Source organism: Carica papaya, chromosome 1 (assembly GCF_054855325.1).
Source record: "Carica papaya isolate Zhongbai chromosome 1, ASM5485532v1, whole genome shotgun sequence".
In the NCBI taxonomy this organism is placed as follows: Eukaryota; Viridiplantae; Streptophyta; class Magnoliopsida; order Brassicales; family Caricaceae; genus Carica; species Carica papaya.
Genome location: NC_142309.1, coordinates 30,444,707 through 30,460,767, shown reverse-complemented (window position 1 = coordinate 30,460,767; position 16,061 = coordinate 30,444,707). Strand labels below are relative to the sequence as shown.

General features: G+C 34.2%; 2 protein-coding genes across 3 annotated transcripts; one reads left to right on the top strand and one right to left on the bottom strand.

The window, feature by feature from the left end:
• The first annotated feature begins 2,519 nt into the window (after nucleotides 1–2,519).
• On the top strand, nucleotides 2,520–5,264 carry LOC110826050 (WAT1-related protein At3g28050-like). The gene is made up of 7 exons (XM_022056631.2): nucleotides 2,520–2,920; nucleotides 3,000–3,065; nucleotides 3,176–3,289; nucleotides 3,874–4,111; nucleotides 4,188–4,346; nucleotides 4,454–4,605; nucleotides 4,808–5,264. Exons 1-7 carry the CDS (start codon nucleotides 2,730–2,732, stop codon nucleotides 4,962–4,964), a joined length of 1,077 nt encoding a protein of 358 aa, XP_021912323.2. The 5' UTR covers nucleotides 2,520–2,729; the 3' UTR covers nucleotides 4,965–5,264.
• On the bottom strand, nucleotides 5,230–11,654 carry DEG9 (DegP protease 9). Of its 2 annotated transcripts, XM_088210514.1 has the most exons (10): nucleotides 10,874–11,015; nucleotides 9,059–9,564; nucleotides 7,599–7,798; nucleotides 7,340–7,520; nucleotides 7,022–7,213; nucleotides 6,530–6,762; nucleotides 6,188–6,289; nucleotides 6,000–6,050; nucleotides 5,814–5,918; nucleotides 5,230–5,709 (listed from the first exon to the last, which is right to left on the bottom strand). In XM_088210514.1, exons 2-10 carry the CDS (start codon nucleotides 9,087–9,089, stop codon nucleotides 5,611–5,613), a joined length of 1,194 nt encoding a protein of 397 aa, XP_088066640.1. In that variant the 5' UTR covers nucleotides 9,090–9,564; nucleotides 10,874–11,015; the 3' UTR covers nucleotides 5,230–5,610. The 2 variants fall into 2 exon arrangements, with proteins under 2 accessions (XP_088066640.1, XP_088066639.1); XM_088210513.1 differs by lacking the exon at nucleotides 9,059–9,564 and having other exon boundaries at nucleotides 10,874–11,654.
• Between the last annotated feature and the right edge of the window lie 4,407 nt (nucleotides 11,655–16,061).

The following is a 16,061-nucleotide window of genomic DNA, read 5'->3' as shown; positions in this document are numbered from 1 at the left end:
CCAGGTAACGCAAATAGATAAAAGTTGCACTTCATTTATATACAGTTTAATGTTGGTTGTGTATCATCAATTACTGAATATCCAATATGAAAATTCTTTTGGTTTAATCATAAATGAGCTTCTTTACGTTCTCCAATCTGACTTTTTCATTTCTTAAGACAAAAGGACAAATTAGTAAAAAAAAAAAATTATATAATATTAAATTTACTAATTAATTAGCACATGCACACCAATGAAAAACATAGTTTCTAAATAGAACCAATACCTTTACATATAGGTGTTCGATCTTCAATCCTTAGATAAGGGGATCATGGTATGATAAAAACTAAAACACCAAAAAACTCCAAGTACCTAAAGTTCCTCCCAGCTAGCACTCCAACCCTCACTTACCTCTGGCTCTTGCATCTGCGTTACTGCATCTATAACCTCTTTGCTCTCTGCTAGCTCCTCTCTTCAACCTCAACTCAGCATCTATCATCTATTCTTGCCTCTTTGTTAACTCCTCACTTATTCTAGCTCAACAACCAGATCACTCGGGCCTCACTCATCACTCTCAGTCCTCTTCAGCTCTCTTCTCCTCAATCTCGGCTGCTCATCCTCTAGTCAGTCTAGCAGCTAGTGGCCTCTTAGTCATTGCCATCATCTTTTTCCGGCTGGACTAACTCTCTTTATTTAGTCCTTAGTTCTTGATCCGAAATTCATGATCAGTAATGCAATACATAACTGAAAATATAATAAAATCTACTAAACTTTGTTTATTTAATAAATTTAAAAATTTTAAGTTTGTCGCTGAAATCTAGTTTTATGTGTTGAAAATAACAAGAATATTTTTAAAATATTAAGAGAATAATTAAACTACTATATAATCATAAAGTAATTTACTGGTACATATATGTAAATAAAAAAATTAAATAAATTATGTTCGAATTCAATTATCATAAGATATTAATAGAATGAGAGAATAGAATAAATATGTCAATCAACTTGTATACTCTTAAAATCTGAAAACTATTTGTACAAAGGCTCATCTTTTTCTCAAACAATCAGATCGTTTTCAACCTATTTCTACAAAAACGGGTCTCATAATCCATATAAAAAAATTTCTTAAAAAAATCTTATCTTTGTCTCATATCTCACCCCAAGAACCAAATATTAACCTTAACCAAGTGTTCTTAAATCAATTAGTCAAAATTAATTTTATATATAAGAGTAGAGAGAAGGACTTAGTCCTTGATTACTTTCCATATAGAGTCCTTCCATTACAGTCCTCCTATTGAGATATATATATATATATAATTATATCTAAAATTATAATTTAACTTATTTTTTTTAAATAAACTATAAATTTTCAGTTAAATAGCAGCTCGTAAATTCTTATATAATTTTTTTTTAATAGACTAAAACTAGAGAATTCTTATATGTTTACTAAAATTTTGAAAAGAAATAAAATTAAAATTGGAGTTTATTGAAATAATAAAAATTGTTGTAAAATCATAAAATTTTAATTTGACTACAATAAAAGAATTATGACACCTTTGATGTGGTAACTTGGGCAAAGTTAATTAGAGTAAATTTAGCACGGTGCATAAACATGGGTGGGTTGAACCCATTTTACTTATCAATCATATATATGCAACTTGCAAATCTTGTATTCATAGATTAAAGATGTCCAAAATTTCCATTTAGTAAAAACTAAAGTGCATATAATATGTGATAATACATGCTAAGAATAGAGCTTCTTCTACTTCATATAAAGTATTTCTCCAGATATGAGATTGTGTACTTGAATACAGTAGAAATCTAAAGGAAGTTAATGGCGTCAAAAGGAGGAGGAAGATGGTTGAGCCATGGATTCCTTTAAGTATATGAAATAGTTTGCAGCTGTAGTCCAAGGAAGGAGGTAAGCAGCAAATGATGGGAGGTGCTTTTAGGGCTAGGGTGGAAGAGAGGGAAAACTCAGTGGGGCTGTGGATGGATGCAAAAAGTGTTTTTATTTTTCTCGCTTACAGTGTGTAAAATCTTTTTTGGACATTTCAACTATTAATGATCGTTTATCAGTACTTCATGAATAACTTTTTCTTTTTATCCAATATTTATAATTTTAGTTGTAGCTTAAGAATTAATTCGAATATATATATTATAAAAATATTCTTTAAAATAAAAATAAATAAACGAATATATACTAAAATATTAAATCATAAATATTCAAACATCACCCAAAAAAAATTATAGAGAAAAATCAAAAGAAAAGATATTGCTTTATTGAAGTGATGTTCTATATGAGTTATATTTTTTGGAACTTAAAAGAAGAAAATTTAGATTATTCATGGATACAGAGTTCAATATTATGTGTCAAAAAGACTAGCTAACCAGTACCAGACTAATTATTTTAACCCAGGCAGTTGGACATCATTACCTTTACTTTTAAGTAAGTAATTACAAGGACCCGCAAGAAAGTCTCCATTAAAAAAAATATATATATATATATATATATATGATGATGATGATGATGTAATATCCCAACAAAAACTCAGCAACTGAAAACCATCACATTATTGTGAGAAGAAGGAAATCTTCTCTTCATGTTAGAAAACAACACAAGGGGGGGTCCAATCAATCACCTCATAGCCTGAAAAACATCAATCTCTCTCTCTCTCTCTCTCTCTCTCTCTCTCAGCTTTCTTAGCCCTTTCTTGTGTATTTTGGGAAAGACATACAGAAAGAGAGTTATGGCAAGGAGATATTGCTACAGTGATGTACTCCCATTTACAGCTCTGGTGACCATGGAATGCACCAACGTAGGGCTAAACACACTCTTCAAAGCAGCAACTTTAAAGGGCATGAGCTACCATGTCTTTGTTGTCTATGCCTATGCTATTGCTGCTCTTGTTCTCCTTCCTGCACCTTTTTTCTCTCACAGGTATCATTTTCTTACTACCCAAACAGGATCATCTACTTTTCTTCTTAACATTCGGATTTGTTCAATTAATTGTTTGCAGATCAAGGAGGCTTCCTCCCTTGACTTTTTCTATCCTTTGTAAAATTGGACTTCTGGGTCTTATTGGGTAATCTTTTTTTATTCGAATACTCTTTAAATTCTTGTTTGTCAGATGAGAAATGAAGAGAAAAGGAATTTGTTTTGCGTTTGTTGATTCCCCGATGGGATTTGAAACAGGAGTTCATCTCAGATTTTGGGTTTCACAGGCATCAATTATAGTTCTCCAACACTTGCTTCAGCTATCAGCAACCTTACACCAGCTTTTACTTTCATACTTGCCGTCCTTTTCAGGTATTTCTTTTCCCCATGTAAAATTACCAAAAACCCTCCAAATGCATTGTAAGAAAGTTGACAGACACTGATAATGAAGATGGCCATTTTTGTGTTTGGCTTAGGACAGATGTTCATGTTTTCATCTGCCGTGGCTTCTTTCTACTTTGCTTACCTTGGTATTTGTGTAGCGTCTTGTTTTTGTCTGATAATTTCTGCCTCTCGTCTTTTAACTTGTAGACTTTTGCTGGGTTTGACCCACCTTCGTCTGCAAAATTCATACATCTAGCTTTTGTCTGGTAATTAGATGATGGGGGTTAGCACACAATTTGTTTCATAAATTGATTTAGAAGAATGCTTTAAATATCTTTAATTGATTCGCTTGCTTATAACCCGACAAAAAATTCAGTTCATCCATTCTTTCTGTCATTACATCAAAATGGGTCATTATAGCTACCATCAAGTTTTGACTTTAAATTGAAAATGTTTAGTTATATGAGTTTGCATATAGAATCACACTCTCCCTTTGGGACTATGGAAGTACTTCGTAGCTTTTCATTGTATTCTCTGATATATCATCTTCATCTTTTATATGCCACTTGAAGGATGGAGAAAATTGGTTTGAAAAGTAGTAGTAGCCAGGCTAAGGTGTTGGGTACACTTGTATCAATCACCGGGGCATTTGTAGTGACTCTTTATAAGGGCCCACCCATCATCATAGCATCATCACCGTCCATTGCACTTGATCAACCACAATTGCTCTCATCAAGCTCCAATTGGATCATTGGTGGTGTTTTGCTCACAGCTGAATATATACTAGTTCCACTATGGTATATTGTTCAGGTAATATTCAGCTTAATGTATATTACAACTACTTGTTTTAGATATAAATTTGATAGGAGTTTGTAATGCTTTACAGACACAAATCATGAAGGAGTATCCAGCAGAGTTAACAGTAATCTTCTTCTACAATTTATGCGTTAGCTTTATAGCTGCAATTGTTGGTGTATTCACTGAAAGAGATTCAAGTGCTTGGAGGATTAGGCCACATATAGCATTAGCATCTGTCATTTGCTCGGTAAGTGATCAGGGTATAATAAAACATTTTTCATCATACACTAATGGCTCAACTAACAATTGGATTGATGTATGTTTTGTAAATCTCGGGTCTACTGTATGTTTTAGGGACTATTTGGTTCGTGCATGAATAATACAGTCCATGCATGGGCATTGAACTTGAAGGGACCTGTTTATGTGGCAATGTTCAAGCCATTGTCAATCGTTATTGCTGTCGTCATGGGTGTCATGTTCCTTGGTGATACTCTCCATCTTGGAAGGTACTTAAATTGCAAAGATGAATCTTTTTTATATTCAATGAACTCTACTAATTTTTACACTATACGTAATATTGCTAAAGGACTTTTTCTACAATATTGATAGAAACTAGAAAGCCTTCTAAAACTTTCAACGTTTCCTAAAATGAATTCAGGATTTTGTTTGCTTCGAGTGCTCTTAAATTTCACTCCCTTCACATTGCAGTCTAATAGGTGCATCCATTATATCAGTTGGGTTTTATACTGTAATGTGGGGCAAAGCCAAAGAAGAGATGATAGAGGAATGCAGAGTTGAACGCGAGGAATCAACAGCTGGCCAAAAGGTCCCTCTGTTGAAAAACTACAAGCGTGCACATGTGTAGCCCGAAAATATATACTAATGAACCAATGGAACAGAGGAATCATATGCTCAACCCATTTGGCATTCCGAAAGTTGTTCACTAAAGAAGGGATAGTATCAATGTGGCTATGCATTCTACTTCCTTGAGATATTGGTGTCTTCCTCGGCACTAGCACGGTGATCTCAGTCCCATCCCATGTTTAAGCAAAAAGACATTACAAGGCTCAACATAAATTGTAAATTAGAATTTCTAAGATCAAAAGAAAAAAAAAAAAGCGAGTCAAAACTTATAAAAATATTCCTCCCTATAGGAGTGTATGTATTTATGGACCACTACTTTATCTTGCAATTCTCACAATAGTACTAATATAGGATGACAATGGAGACAAGGCCTATCGCTACACTCCAAAAAAGTAACCCCCTTTGCATATAAACAACGGCTAAAAAAAAACTTTGCATAGTTCTGGTGGTGCTGCTACCTACCACATGTCAGCACCAAAACCTGAAACCTTAAAACATTATGATTCTTAATAGGTATATTTGCCACCTACCAACAGGCCAATAAACCCACGTCATATTGTTCAGATTGAAGTTGAGTGGAGTGGTAAGTCATACAAAAGTTCAAGCGTCTAAGAGATTCGAATGTTCTGAACATCCTGAAATGTTTCTCAGATCTTGAGATCCTCAGACATGGCAGAGGGTATGCAATGTGTTTTGAGGATATCTAAGGTTCCGGCCCTTGCATTCTTGGTATGTAAAATCACTATCTGCACAACCAATTTTACTCTCAGCCAAACTGGTGTGTGAGTGTGTGTGTGCATATAGTTGGAATGTGCCTAAACTAGCACGGGATATATGAGAGGGAGAGTACCTGGTCATATTCTAGATCAAATCTTAAATAGTCATCGTTACAATTCTCAACCATATCTGCCAAACTTCTCAGATTTTTAACCGGCACGCCATTGACAGCAAGAACCTATATAAAGGGACATAAATAAGTTAAAAAAGTGTTTTGAAGTTGTTGTAAGGACTTTCACGACCTGATTATTTTGAATACCTGAGTGTTGACAATGTCCTCGTATCCAATATTTATGTCAGCCACTAGCACCTACCAAAAATACAAAGCATAAAATGAGTTCCATTACTTTCTTTTCTGGGATAAGTTAAACAAGCTAAGAACAGTCAGAAGTAAATATATTGCAATATATACCACACTAGAAGACATAAGAAGAGAGTAACTGGAACCTGTGAAACAACAACAAGCTGTTCATCTGCAGATTGCGCCATTGCATGAAGATGTTTTTCCAACAGCTTCACGGGAGCATCAAATTCATAATCCTTTCCATACTGGAGAGCAAACCAGAGGTTATAAATCAACAAAAACTAGAATCCTTCAATAGAGCCTACCATTAATACTCATTAGTCGAATAAAAACAGGCTATGCTCAAGAGAGCTGGAACAGTCAGCCTGGATGAACTGTATTTCACAACGCTATGAATGGAATGCGTATCTCATTAATTATGCATTTTATGTTATGCAACAATCTAGCAGATGGATCAACTAACCCAGTGAGACATAGCTACAAACCTCTGAACGCAGATATGGGACCGATACAGCTGAGAAAACAAACCCAGCAACAATGTAGTATGAAGGAGGTTTGCCCTTTGTTTGTGCTGGGATAAGCCTCTTATGCGTCGCGAGTTTTATATTGAATTCAAGTACCTCTGAATTACGGAGAACTTTTACTGAAGCAGTATCACCGGTATACTTCTGAGAGATAAGATAACTGAAGCCTATGCGCTCTCCATGCCTGAATGGGACTATAGAATAACCAAGGAGAAACATAAAGACCTCCATCAAATAGAATAACAGTGATAAAGGTCAACCACCCGATTCCTCATGACAATTTTCATCTTTGATGTTGGTAATGGCATATGAAAATGATCACATGTACAATCATTCCCAGCCAAGTAGCAAAAGTTAGATGCAAAACAGAAAAAGAAGACAAACAATTATGTGCTAAAACTATGAAAGCTGGGAACCTTAACCAATGAGAACACAATATTAAAGGAATCTTACTTGTTCCATCATTGGCAATATTAACCCCATCAAAGCTAAGTATAACATCAGAAGGCTTTAGAACATGGGACTCTGGAGCTGTTGGCTCAATTCTTCTGATTCGAACTCCCTTCTGATCAGGTTTCATCCCCATTGACACACGTAAATCGGGATTTTCCATCTTTTGCCACTCAACTCCAAGGATTGGGAATCCTAGACAAGGCAAAGGACCAACAGGATTAGAGCATGGAAAGAACAGTTCCAAACATATACTAACGAACACAACAGACAAAAGTAACATATAGAGAACTTAACAAAGAGAGTTATGCCCCGTGATACCTGTATATGCACCATTCCTCTCATAATCTTGAATGAAGTGCATGATAACTGGGGTGGGTATGACATAACCAATATTCTCTACATCTTCATTTTTTAAAGACTGAAATGCAATACCAACACATTTGCCTTTATCACTGAAGGCAGGTCCCCCAGAATTTCCAGAGTTTATGGCAGCATCTATCTGCAAAATCATCTCGCCATCAATTTGCATGAATTGAGTATATTTAAGCAAATGATCAAAGTTATAAAGTCCTAAAACCTGCAGTCCCAAAAGCTCAGTTGATCCATGAACATAAGAAAGTGTCTCCATGCGCGAGACAACACCACTTGTCACAGAGATTGTGTCACCCCCAATAGGATAACCAACAACAGTCACAGCATCCTGGAGAGCCGGTAAATCTCCAAACTCCACAGGTGAAACTCCTTCCCAAAATTCATCGTCGCCAACAGACAACATTGCTGCAAGCATTTTTAAAACAAATTCATAACTAATCAACAACTTGGACTAAAAATTGCATCATAATTATTTAAAAAAGTAGTAAATTTTACTAACTATATTTAGGATCTTCGGGATTCCTGCAACATCAAAACCATAGCTAAAGGCTAGAAAAGCATGACAGTTAGCCTGGATTATGATGGGCACCCAAAGTAAGCTACACAATTACATCCATTAAAAAAAATAACAAGCTTTTCACCATCATTATCATTTCAAGAATAGCATATCTCTTTCACTAAATAGCTCCATCCGATTGGGTTCCATTCAATTAACAAGAACTTAGTAAATGCACCAAAAAACTTTCAACTAACAGTTTCCTCTGTTAATTTCAGTGCCACTAAACTATATCAATCAAGATCCTCTAAAAAGAAGCACCTAAGTGATGCAGAACGAGTTATGCTTAAATAAATTAAAAGTTATAATTCTTATAAATGCGAAGCTACTATACTATTAAGGAGGTTATTATTATATAATTTAAAAGTATTATTATATTTTTAGTATCTTAGGATTTTCATATTTATTAGTATTTTCCTATTTATATTAGAATTAGTATTTCTAATATTATTAGTATTAGTTTCTTATTCCTTTTTTTAAAAAATAAAAGAAGATTCGAATTAAATGGTACCAAGAGAGTACAACTCATATACAAAAAATGTTACATGTCAATTAACATATCAACAATAGCTCCAATATCTTCTAAGGATAGTAAATTGTGACCCAAGAGTAAGGTAGTTTTTAATTCTTATTACAATTAGTATTCCTAATTCTATTAATTTACTATTTTCTAATTTAATTCTAGCTAGAAAAAGATTACTATAAATAGCTCTATAATTTCACTTATTGACAACTCAAATATTTAACAATATATTTTGAGATTTTCTCATATTGTTGGTTGTGTGATGCAATCAAATCCTTATACATGATGCTTAAGACTTCTTAAATGTGATGTCTAAAAAATCCTAGGTGTAATGTCTAAAAAATCCTAGGTCTAATGTCTAAGTCTTTTTATCCTCAAATCCATAATTGGACAAATCAACACTAGTTGTCCTACATCAATTGGTATTAAAAAGCTACAAGTATCCTACACCCGGATTATCAAAGCCCTATACCCAAATAGTCCCAAAATCCATAAGAAAAAAAAATTAAAAAAAAAACCCTAAAACAGCCGCCAACACCATTCACAAAAAGGCCACCGCCACCGGCTCCAAAAAGGCTCGACTGACCTACTCTGGAAGGCCCACAGTGAAGCTCCATAATAAACCACCACACTTGCTGATGCAAGTTCCCCAGTCGCTGCCTCTCTTGGTCCTGTACTTCTGCTCAATCATGTCTGGCATCATCCTCCGGTCTGTAACCGCCACAAAAATTCAAGTTGACTGACCGAAGATCATTGTTGTCTGGTGACTGAACGCCAGACACGCACCCACAAGTGAACGTTGCAAGGGCGCGTTCTGTTTGACTTGTGAACTGGGGTTGACCAAACCAATTCAGCCAGACTGGCTTTCAGCAAGATCCCTGGTATTTTGTTGGCTCTTTCTAATTTGCAATCTCTTCACAAAAGTTAGTGTGGTGAAAAAGATTTAAACATTTGGAATTGTAAGGAGGAAAATGAGTCAACACTTGAGGGTGATAGAATTGTCAAGTCCTTCTTGATAGTAGGTAAGCACAACTAAGCAGTTCAAGTGAAAAAAGATCCAAATTATTCCCCAATTTTCCAGATTGTAGCATGCTGTAAAACAAATGTAAAAACTTGTCATTCACACTGAATGTTGCAGAAATTTTGTTTCAATATCTACAGTTGAATGAGTCAATATTTGGAAGCAACTGCATCCTCTACCATATAGATTAGCATGGACAGACAAATCGAGTATTTTGGTTACTCAACAAATCTTGTTTCTATTCATCATGGTACTTGTAGTGATGCAATCTTGTGGATGTAATTCCTATGATGTTCACACATTCTTCTAGGCAAACCTTGATTTTGTGATCGAAAGACTCAGTATGATCAGATGAATACTAATACTTATATGCATTGCATGAAACATATAATTTTAGAGTTTCTGACTATAGAAGAGATGAAAAAATATAAACATCCGATAGCACCTACAAGTAGTGAAAAAGATAGAATGACTCTGTCAAAGTTGAGAAACGAGAAGAACTATCATGTCTTCCTAAGAGTAGAGATATTGAAATTACTCAAGATTCTTTCATTATCTACAGAGAGTTCTATAAAAGACCAATGCAAGAAAGAACCTAAGCCAATAATTGAGACTAGCGATGTTCAACTCAAGGATGAAGTTGAAGTGCAAATTGGTTCATATATTGATTTCATCCTACTATCAGGATTTCATATTCATAAACAGTTACGTGTTTCCATCATGTTTGCTACTGAAGAGAATGACCGAGCAAAAAAGTTGCTAAATTTTTATAAGAAAGCTCAAGTATCAAAATTTTACACCGTTCGCTACTTCAAAACTTGTGGATGAGTTTCGTCTAACCAAAGGAGAATGATGCTAAATGAGTTATGTCTAAATACATTAGAAGTTATAATTCTTTTAAATGTGAAACTATTATACTATTAACAACTGTGTTATATTATGGAGTATTATTATGGTTTTATTAACTTAGGATTTCTGTTCTTATTAGTATTTTTCTATTTGTAATAGAATTAGTAATGCTAATATTATTACTATTAGTTTCTTATTCTTATTAGGGTTAGTATTCCTAATTCTATTAATTTACCATTATCTAGTTCAAATCTAGTTAAGAAAAGATTATTGTAAATAACTTTGTAATTTCATGTATTTATCATTTAAGTATTCAATAATATACTTTCATAGTTTCTCATTTCTGTGGTTGAGTGGTGCAATCAAATCCTTCAATGTGATAGTTAAGACTTCTTAAATGTGATGTCTAAGAAACTCTATGCGTAGTGTCTAAATTTTAATTATCCTCAAGTCCCTATGGAATAAATCAACCCTATTTGTTTTACATTACTAAGTAAGCAAAGCAAAACCCATAAGCATACAAGTTTATACCAATATCACATTCAGTCCCAATAGCCAAGACCGTGGCCAGGTATTTAGTATCAGACCCGCGCTTCTTGACCTTGACTTGGGTGTGGTGTTCCACAGAATGAGCATTCGTGAGGACCCTCCTCCCCTTGACAATAAACCCACTGCTGCTGGAGCTGTACTGCCTCTTCCTCTGCCACGGCAGCGAGAAGTTGGGCTCTGTGTGCACGCAGAACACCTTCACCACGGCGTCCATTGCGGGCACAACCTTAACAACGCTATCCCAACGAGGGGCCAAGGACAATGTTTTCGGCGATGGCTCCCCCGCTAGGACGCCGTTGCAGTCACCGTTCTGTTCAACTTGGTGGCGAGTTCTGCGTTCAGGGGATGATAATACAGTGGTTCCAGGCTCCGAGCTCTCCGAATGGTGGTGCTTTCTTATTTTCCTGGGACGACCACGGCCACGGCGGGAAGGTGACGGGTCGTTGTTGGCTGCGGTGGTTGTTGGGTCAGTGGAGGGGCTGGAAACGGTTTCGTGTTGCTTGGTAGAGGTGGTGGTCTTGGCTTGGCAATCCATGGAGTCGACGGTGGCCGGTGGTGGCGTTTTGGGTTTCCGGCCACGTTTCCTGAGATCACCCATTTTCATTAGAGACCAAAGAGAGCGAGAAGTTTGGTTGTACGAATACGAGTGAATTAGGGTTTGGTTGTTCGCAAAAAGGCTGGATAACTCGAGAGAGATTCTGCAAATTTTGGTTGCTTTTCCTGATTCTGGTTGTGATTCTCAAGGGGGTGGCAGGACGGGTAAGGTTGGGGGAAAATAAAATTGGGCCCAAACAATGACCCGACGGGTACAAACAATAATTTATTTTAAATATTAATTATTAAAGAAATTTACATGTTTTAAAAAATAAAAAATGTAATTTGCTTTTTGAATATTTTAGAAAAATATCATCCTGAAAAAATTTAAAAAAATTAAGCCTAAAAATATGTGCTCAAGATTACTTGAAAATTATGTTTTTATAGTTAATGGAGAATGGAAACTTGCATTTACATATTTTTATAAGAATAGAAAATGTTAATTTTTAAATGCTAAAACAAATATGATATACGGTCTCAAAATAATTCATATTTTAATATTTCAATTATTTTCACTGTTAATATTATATATTTTTTTTGCACTAAAAGCAAATTTAATTAATTTTTAGGTAAATAATATTTTCAAACAGAGTTTCCTACCTCTTATATATATATTTATATATATATATATATCCATACTTCGATACTAAATTAATTATATAATATTGCATCTATCTTTTCAGATATTAAGAATTATAATTGAATACTGGATTCATTATATTCATTGTATATACATTAATTACCATAAAATTTGAAAACGTGCTCTTACATGTAAATAAATGGTAATACCATATAAACAAAAAGAAAATTAATTATCAACTATAATTTAGTTCAATACAGTAACAACAAAGTTGAAATTTATATGTAAGATTAATTGTTTATCGTGAAATTAAAATATAAAAATTCATTAGAAACTCGATGTAATTATTTTGGATATACTTTATTAATGTGCAAGTGTAAAAAGCTTTCGTATTCTTTTAACAAAATCTTTTTAATAATACATAAAAAATATTATGAAAGACAGTAGATTTTATTTAAAAAGTCTAATTATTTATTTTTTAATCTCTCTATCTATTTAATCTATAAATGTCGCAATTATCAATTTTCTTATAAAATAATGATGTCGCAAACTTTGTGATAGTTAAAACATTAATGAATAAGTATGTAAACTCACTTAATTTATTAACCTACAACACATGGTCCAAGTCCTATACCTTCCTACCCTATAGCTTTTGGAATTAGATTTTTTATATTGAGTAGTGCATGTGTATAATGTTTAATCTCATTTTCAGCAAAATTAGTGATAAATTCTTAAAATTTCAAATAATTTTTTAAAAATATATATATATTTGTTGAGTTTTGCCTTGTATTCTATTACGACAGTAAGCAAACAAATAAACAAGGAGGGAGGAATGTGAAACTAGGTAATGATAGTTTTAGTGGTGGATAATATTGAATAATCGTGCATGTCATTAGTTCAAGAAAGCATGAACTACAAGACGTGCTTTTAAGTAATACATTATAATGGTACTTGCAAATGTCCCAAATGAGTCATGACATGAAGACTTTTTTTGTAGCCGAATCAAGAAGGAAAAAAAAGTTAGAATAGAATGTAAGATCCTGTAAAATATGATACTTAAATTTTATTTGTACAATTTTGAATAAAATTTAGAAAGAAAATAAAATGGAAAGAATTTAAAAAAAAATGATAAAATATCGAAATTAATTAATTTAAGCTTATTTTGTAAGATTTTCACAAATTAGACAATAATTTAAAGAAGTATAATTTTTTTAAAAGTTGGCATATGCCTATTCTAATTTAGGCTTTATGCAAATAACTTATTTAAATTATATAATAAAAAATAAAAAAAATTATAGATTATATGAGTTTTCAAGGTCTTTTTATATTTACTAAAATATCAAAATTTTATTTTTTTTTTAAATTGAATAGTTTAATATGAGTTATTTACTTATAAATTTTTTAAATATTTATATATTTAAATTAACGATATTATATTATTTGACTAATAATCGAGTTGTAAATATTAAAAGTGATAAAATAAATTACATACATTGAATATAAATATTCAAAATGATAAGATATCAACTATAATTTATCCTTAAATTTTAGAATGTATGCCAACAATGCTAAATGGACTTAAATACCTATTTATTACATTTATGATGCCGTCCAAATTTACATATTTATATTTAAGGATTTTATAGAACGATTATCAATATATCAATGAAAAGAGGTTATATGAGCGATAATAAATTGTCTTACTAAAACTATATCCATTTGAAGGCATTAACATACCTATTTATAGTACAAATAATGATTGGTTACTTTGTGAATTTCATATGAGATTTTATAGATTACGATAAATAATAATTAGCAAAAGAGATTTCATATTTCTCAACAACGTTTGGTAGTAACTGCTCAAGTTTAACATATTTTCATTAGATGTTTCACGACACATCGTCCTAAAAATTGATAGTCAAATATAAGCTATTAATAAATGTTTGATAATTTACCTTTAATGTACGTGCCACTGACTCACCATCATAATCAACATGTTGGCTTACTTTAGTTGAATTTTGGTACAACATCAACTCTAGTTAAGTTCTATTAAGCTATTAATATCTTTCTATACGTAGCTTATATGATTATTTCTATCAATTAAATGTTATTTATATTTCTAATTATTCTATATTTTTACTTTAGTCTAATTTATTATATAAAGAAAAGTTAGCTAATACTAATAAAATTACACATAAAAATAACTTGAAATAAGATGAAACAATTTATCTGTAACACCCAAGTAATTTTAATTTTATCTTTATTATTTTTTTTTTGTATTTGAATTTTTTAGATTTTAATTAATTTAATTTAATAAAAATAAAAATAATAATAATGATAAAATTGGGTAAAAATATTATTTGGACTTTATTGAAATTAATTTTGGAAAAAATAGGTGAAAATTTAGATTTTGGGGGTGTTTTTGAAAAGAAAATCGAAAACCGGGGGTCAAAACGCAATTTAGAAAAGTTGTGCCACGTCAACAGCCCGATCAGCAGCCCCGGCCAACCAGGATACGCAGTGTGGCAAGGAAGCGCTGACATGGGACGGGCCACGTGGGCGATTCGCGTGCGCGCGATCGGACGGCCCAAATCAAACGTGCGCACGGACGGCCCAGATTGTATCGCGATGGACGACCCAGATTTAATTCCAATTAAATCGCGATCGGACGGTCCAGGTTTAATCTTGATGGACGGTTGAGATTAAAAGGCAAATGGTATAAATAACCCCACCCACACCTGACCACAAAACCCTAGCCGCTAGTGCCTCGTCGGAGAAGAAGAACCAGACATTGGAGGAGTCGGCCGCCGCCACCCGTCGCCGCACCGGAGAGGTTTCCGACCGCCAATCGAGGTAAATTTTCTCCCCCTGGCTCGTTTTTCGATGCTGAGTCCGCCTATAGCCAAACCGGAGCCAAATCACCGGCCAAACGGTCAGAAAATCGAGCCGAAGTCCGGTGGCGCCGCCGCGACCCCCCTCTGTTTTTGCCTCCGATGAGGCCCTTCCCGGCCTTCGTTCAATGCAAATTTTATACCACTGTGATCACCGTTCTTTTCTCTACAGGTTGATCGGAGCCAAACATCAAAACGCGACTCACGCCGGAAGAGCCGCCGCACCTGAGAGCACCGCCGCCGGAAAGTCTTGATTTTTCATGATTTTTTAGCCCCCGAGGGCCTTAGGGTTGTTTTATCGCAGGGACCGATGCAAGTTTGGCCGAATTCGGTCGAAAACGGCCAACCCAAGGCGGAGCCGCCGTGGCGAAATTTTGATATTGGCCGAAATGGGCCTTATGTCTGATTTGGGATTTTTTGGGACACGTGCAGGTACCGGTAGTGCATTTCAATTTTTTCGGAAAAAATTCAGAAAAATTAGGGATAGCCTATAGGCGCACTGTAGAGTCGAATTCAGACCCCGAAACAAGTAAGGACCTCTCACCCTATTTCATATCACGGTATTAAAGCTAAATAAATAATTAAACTGTACTTTGTGACTTTATAGATGTATAATTGATTAAGGTTGTCAATGTAGCCCGAGTCTGATACAGTGTTGGTCTGTTATTGTTTGATATAATTTTCAATATTAAATGCAGCATGATGTTTGATGTAATTATGTTATGGTCTCGTATGCATAAATCATAGTTTCTTTTATTATGGTTTGTATTATGGTGAACCCGATACTGTGTTGTCTTGTTTGGTGTCAATTGCTGGTTTACATGTTGTGTATGATTGGATGATTGAGATTAAGAAAAAAAAGGCAGAAAAGTTATGTGAATTGATAAATGGAAAATGTGGACAACCTGACTAGATATCCTGGGGATGGTGGACGGACTGGGTCCGTAGGGAACCCTACCGGGAACGTGGTCTCTCATATCAGACGGGATATGGAGACCTTATGTGTTTTTGCGCCCATACCGGACGGGGTATGAGGACGGCCCCGGAATCAGGTTGTAATGTTAATGGATCACGGGTAGCGGGGACCCTCTATGGATTCCCATGG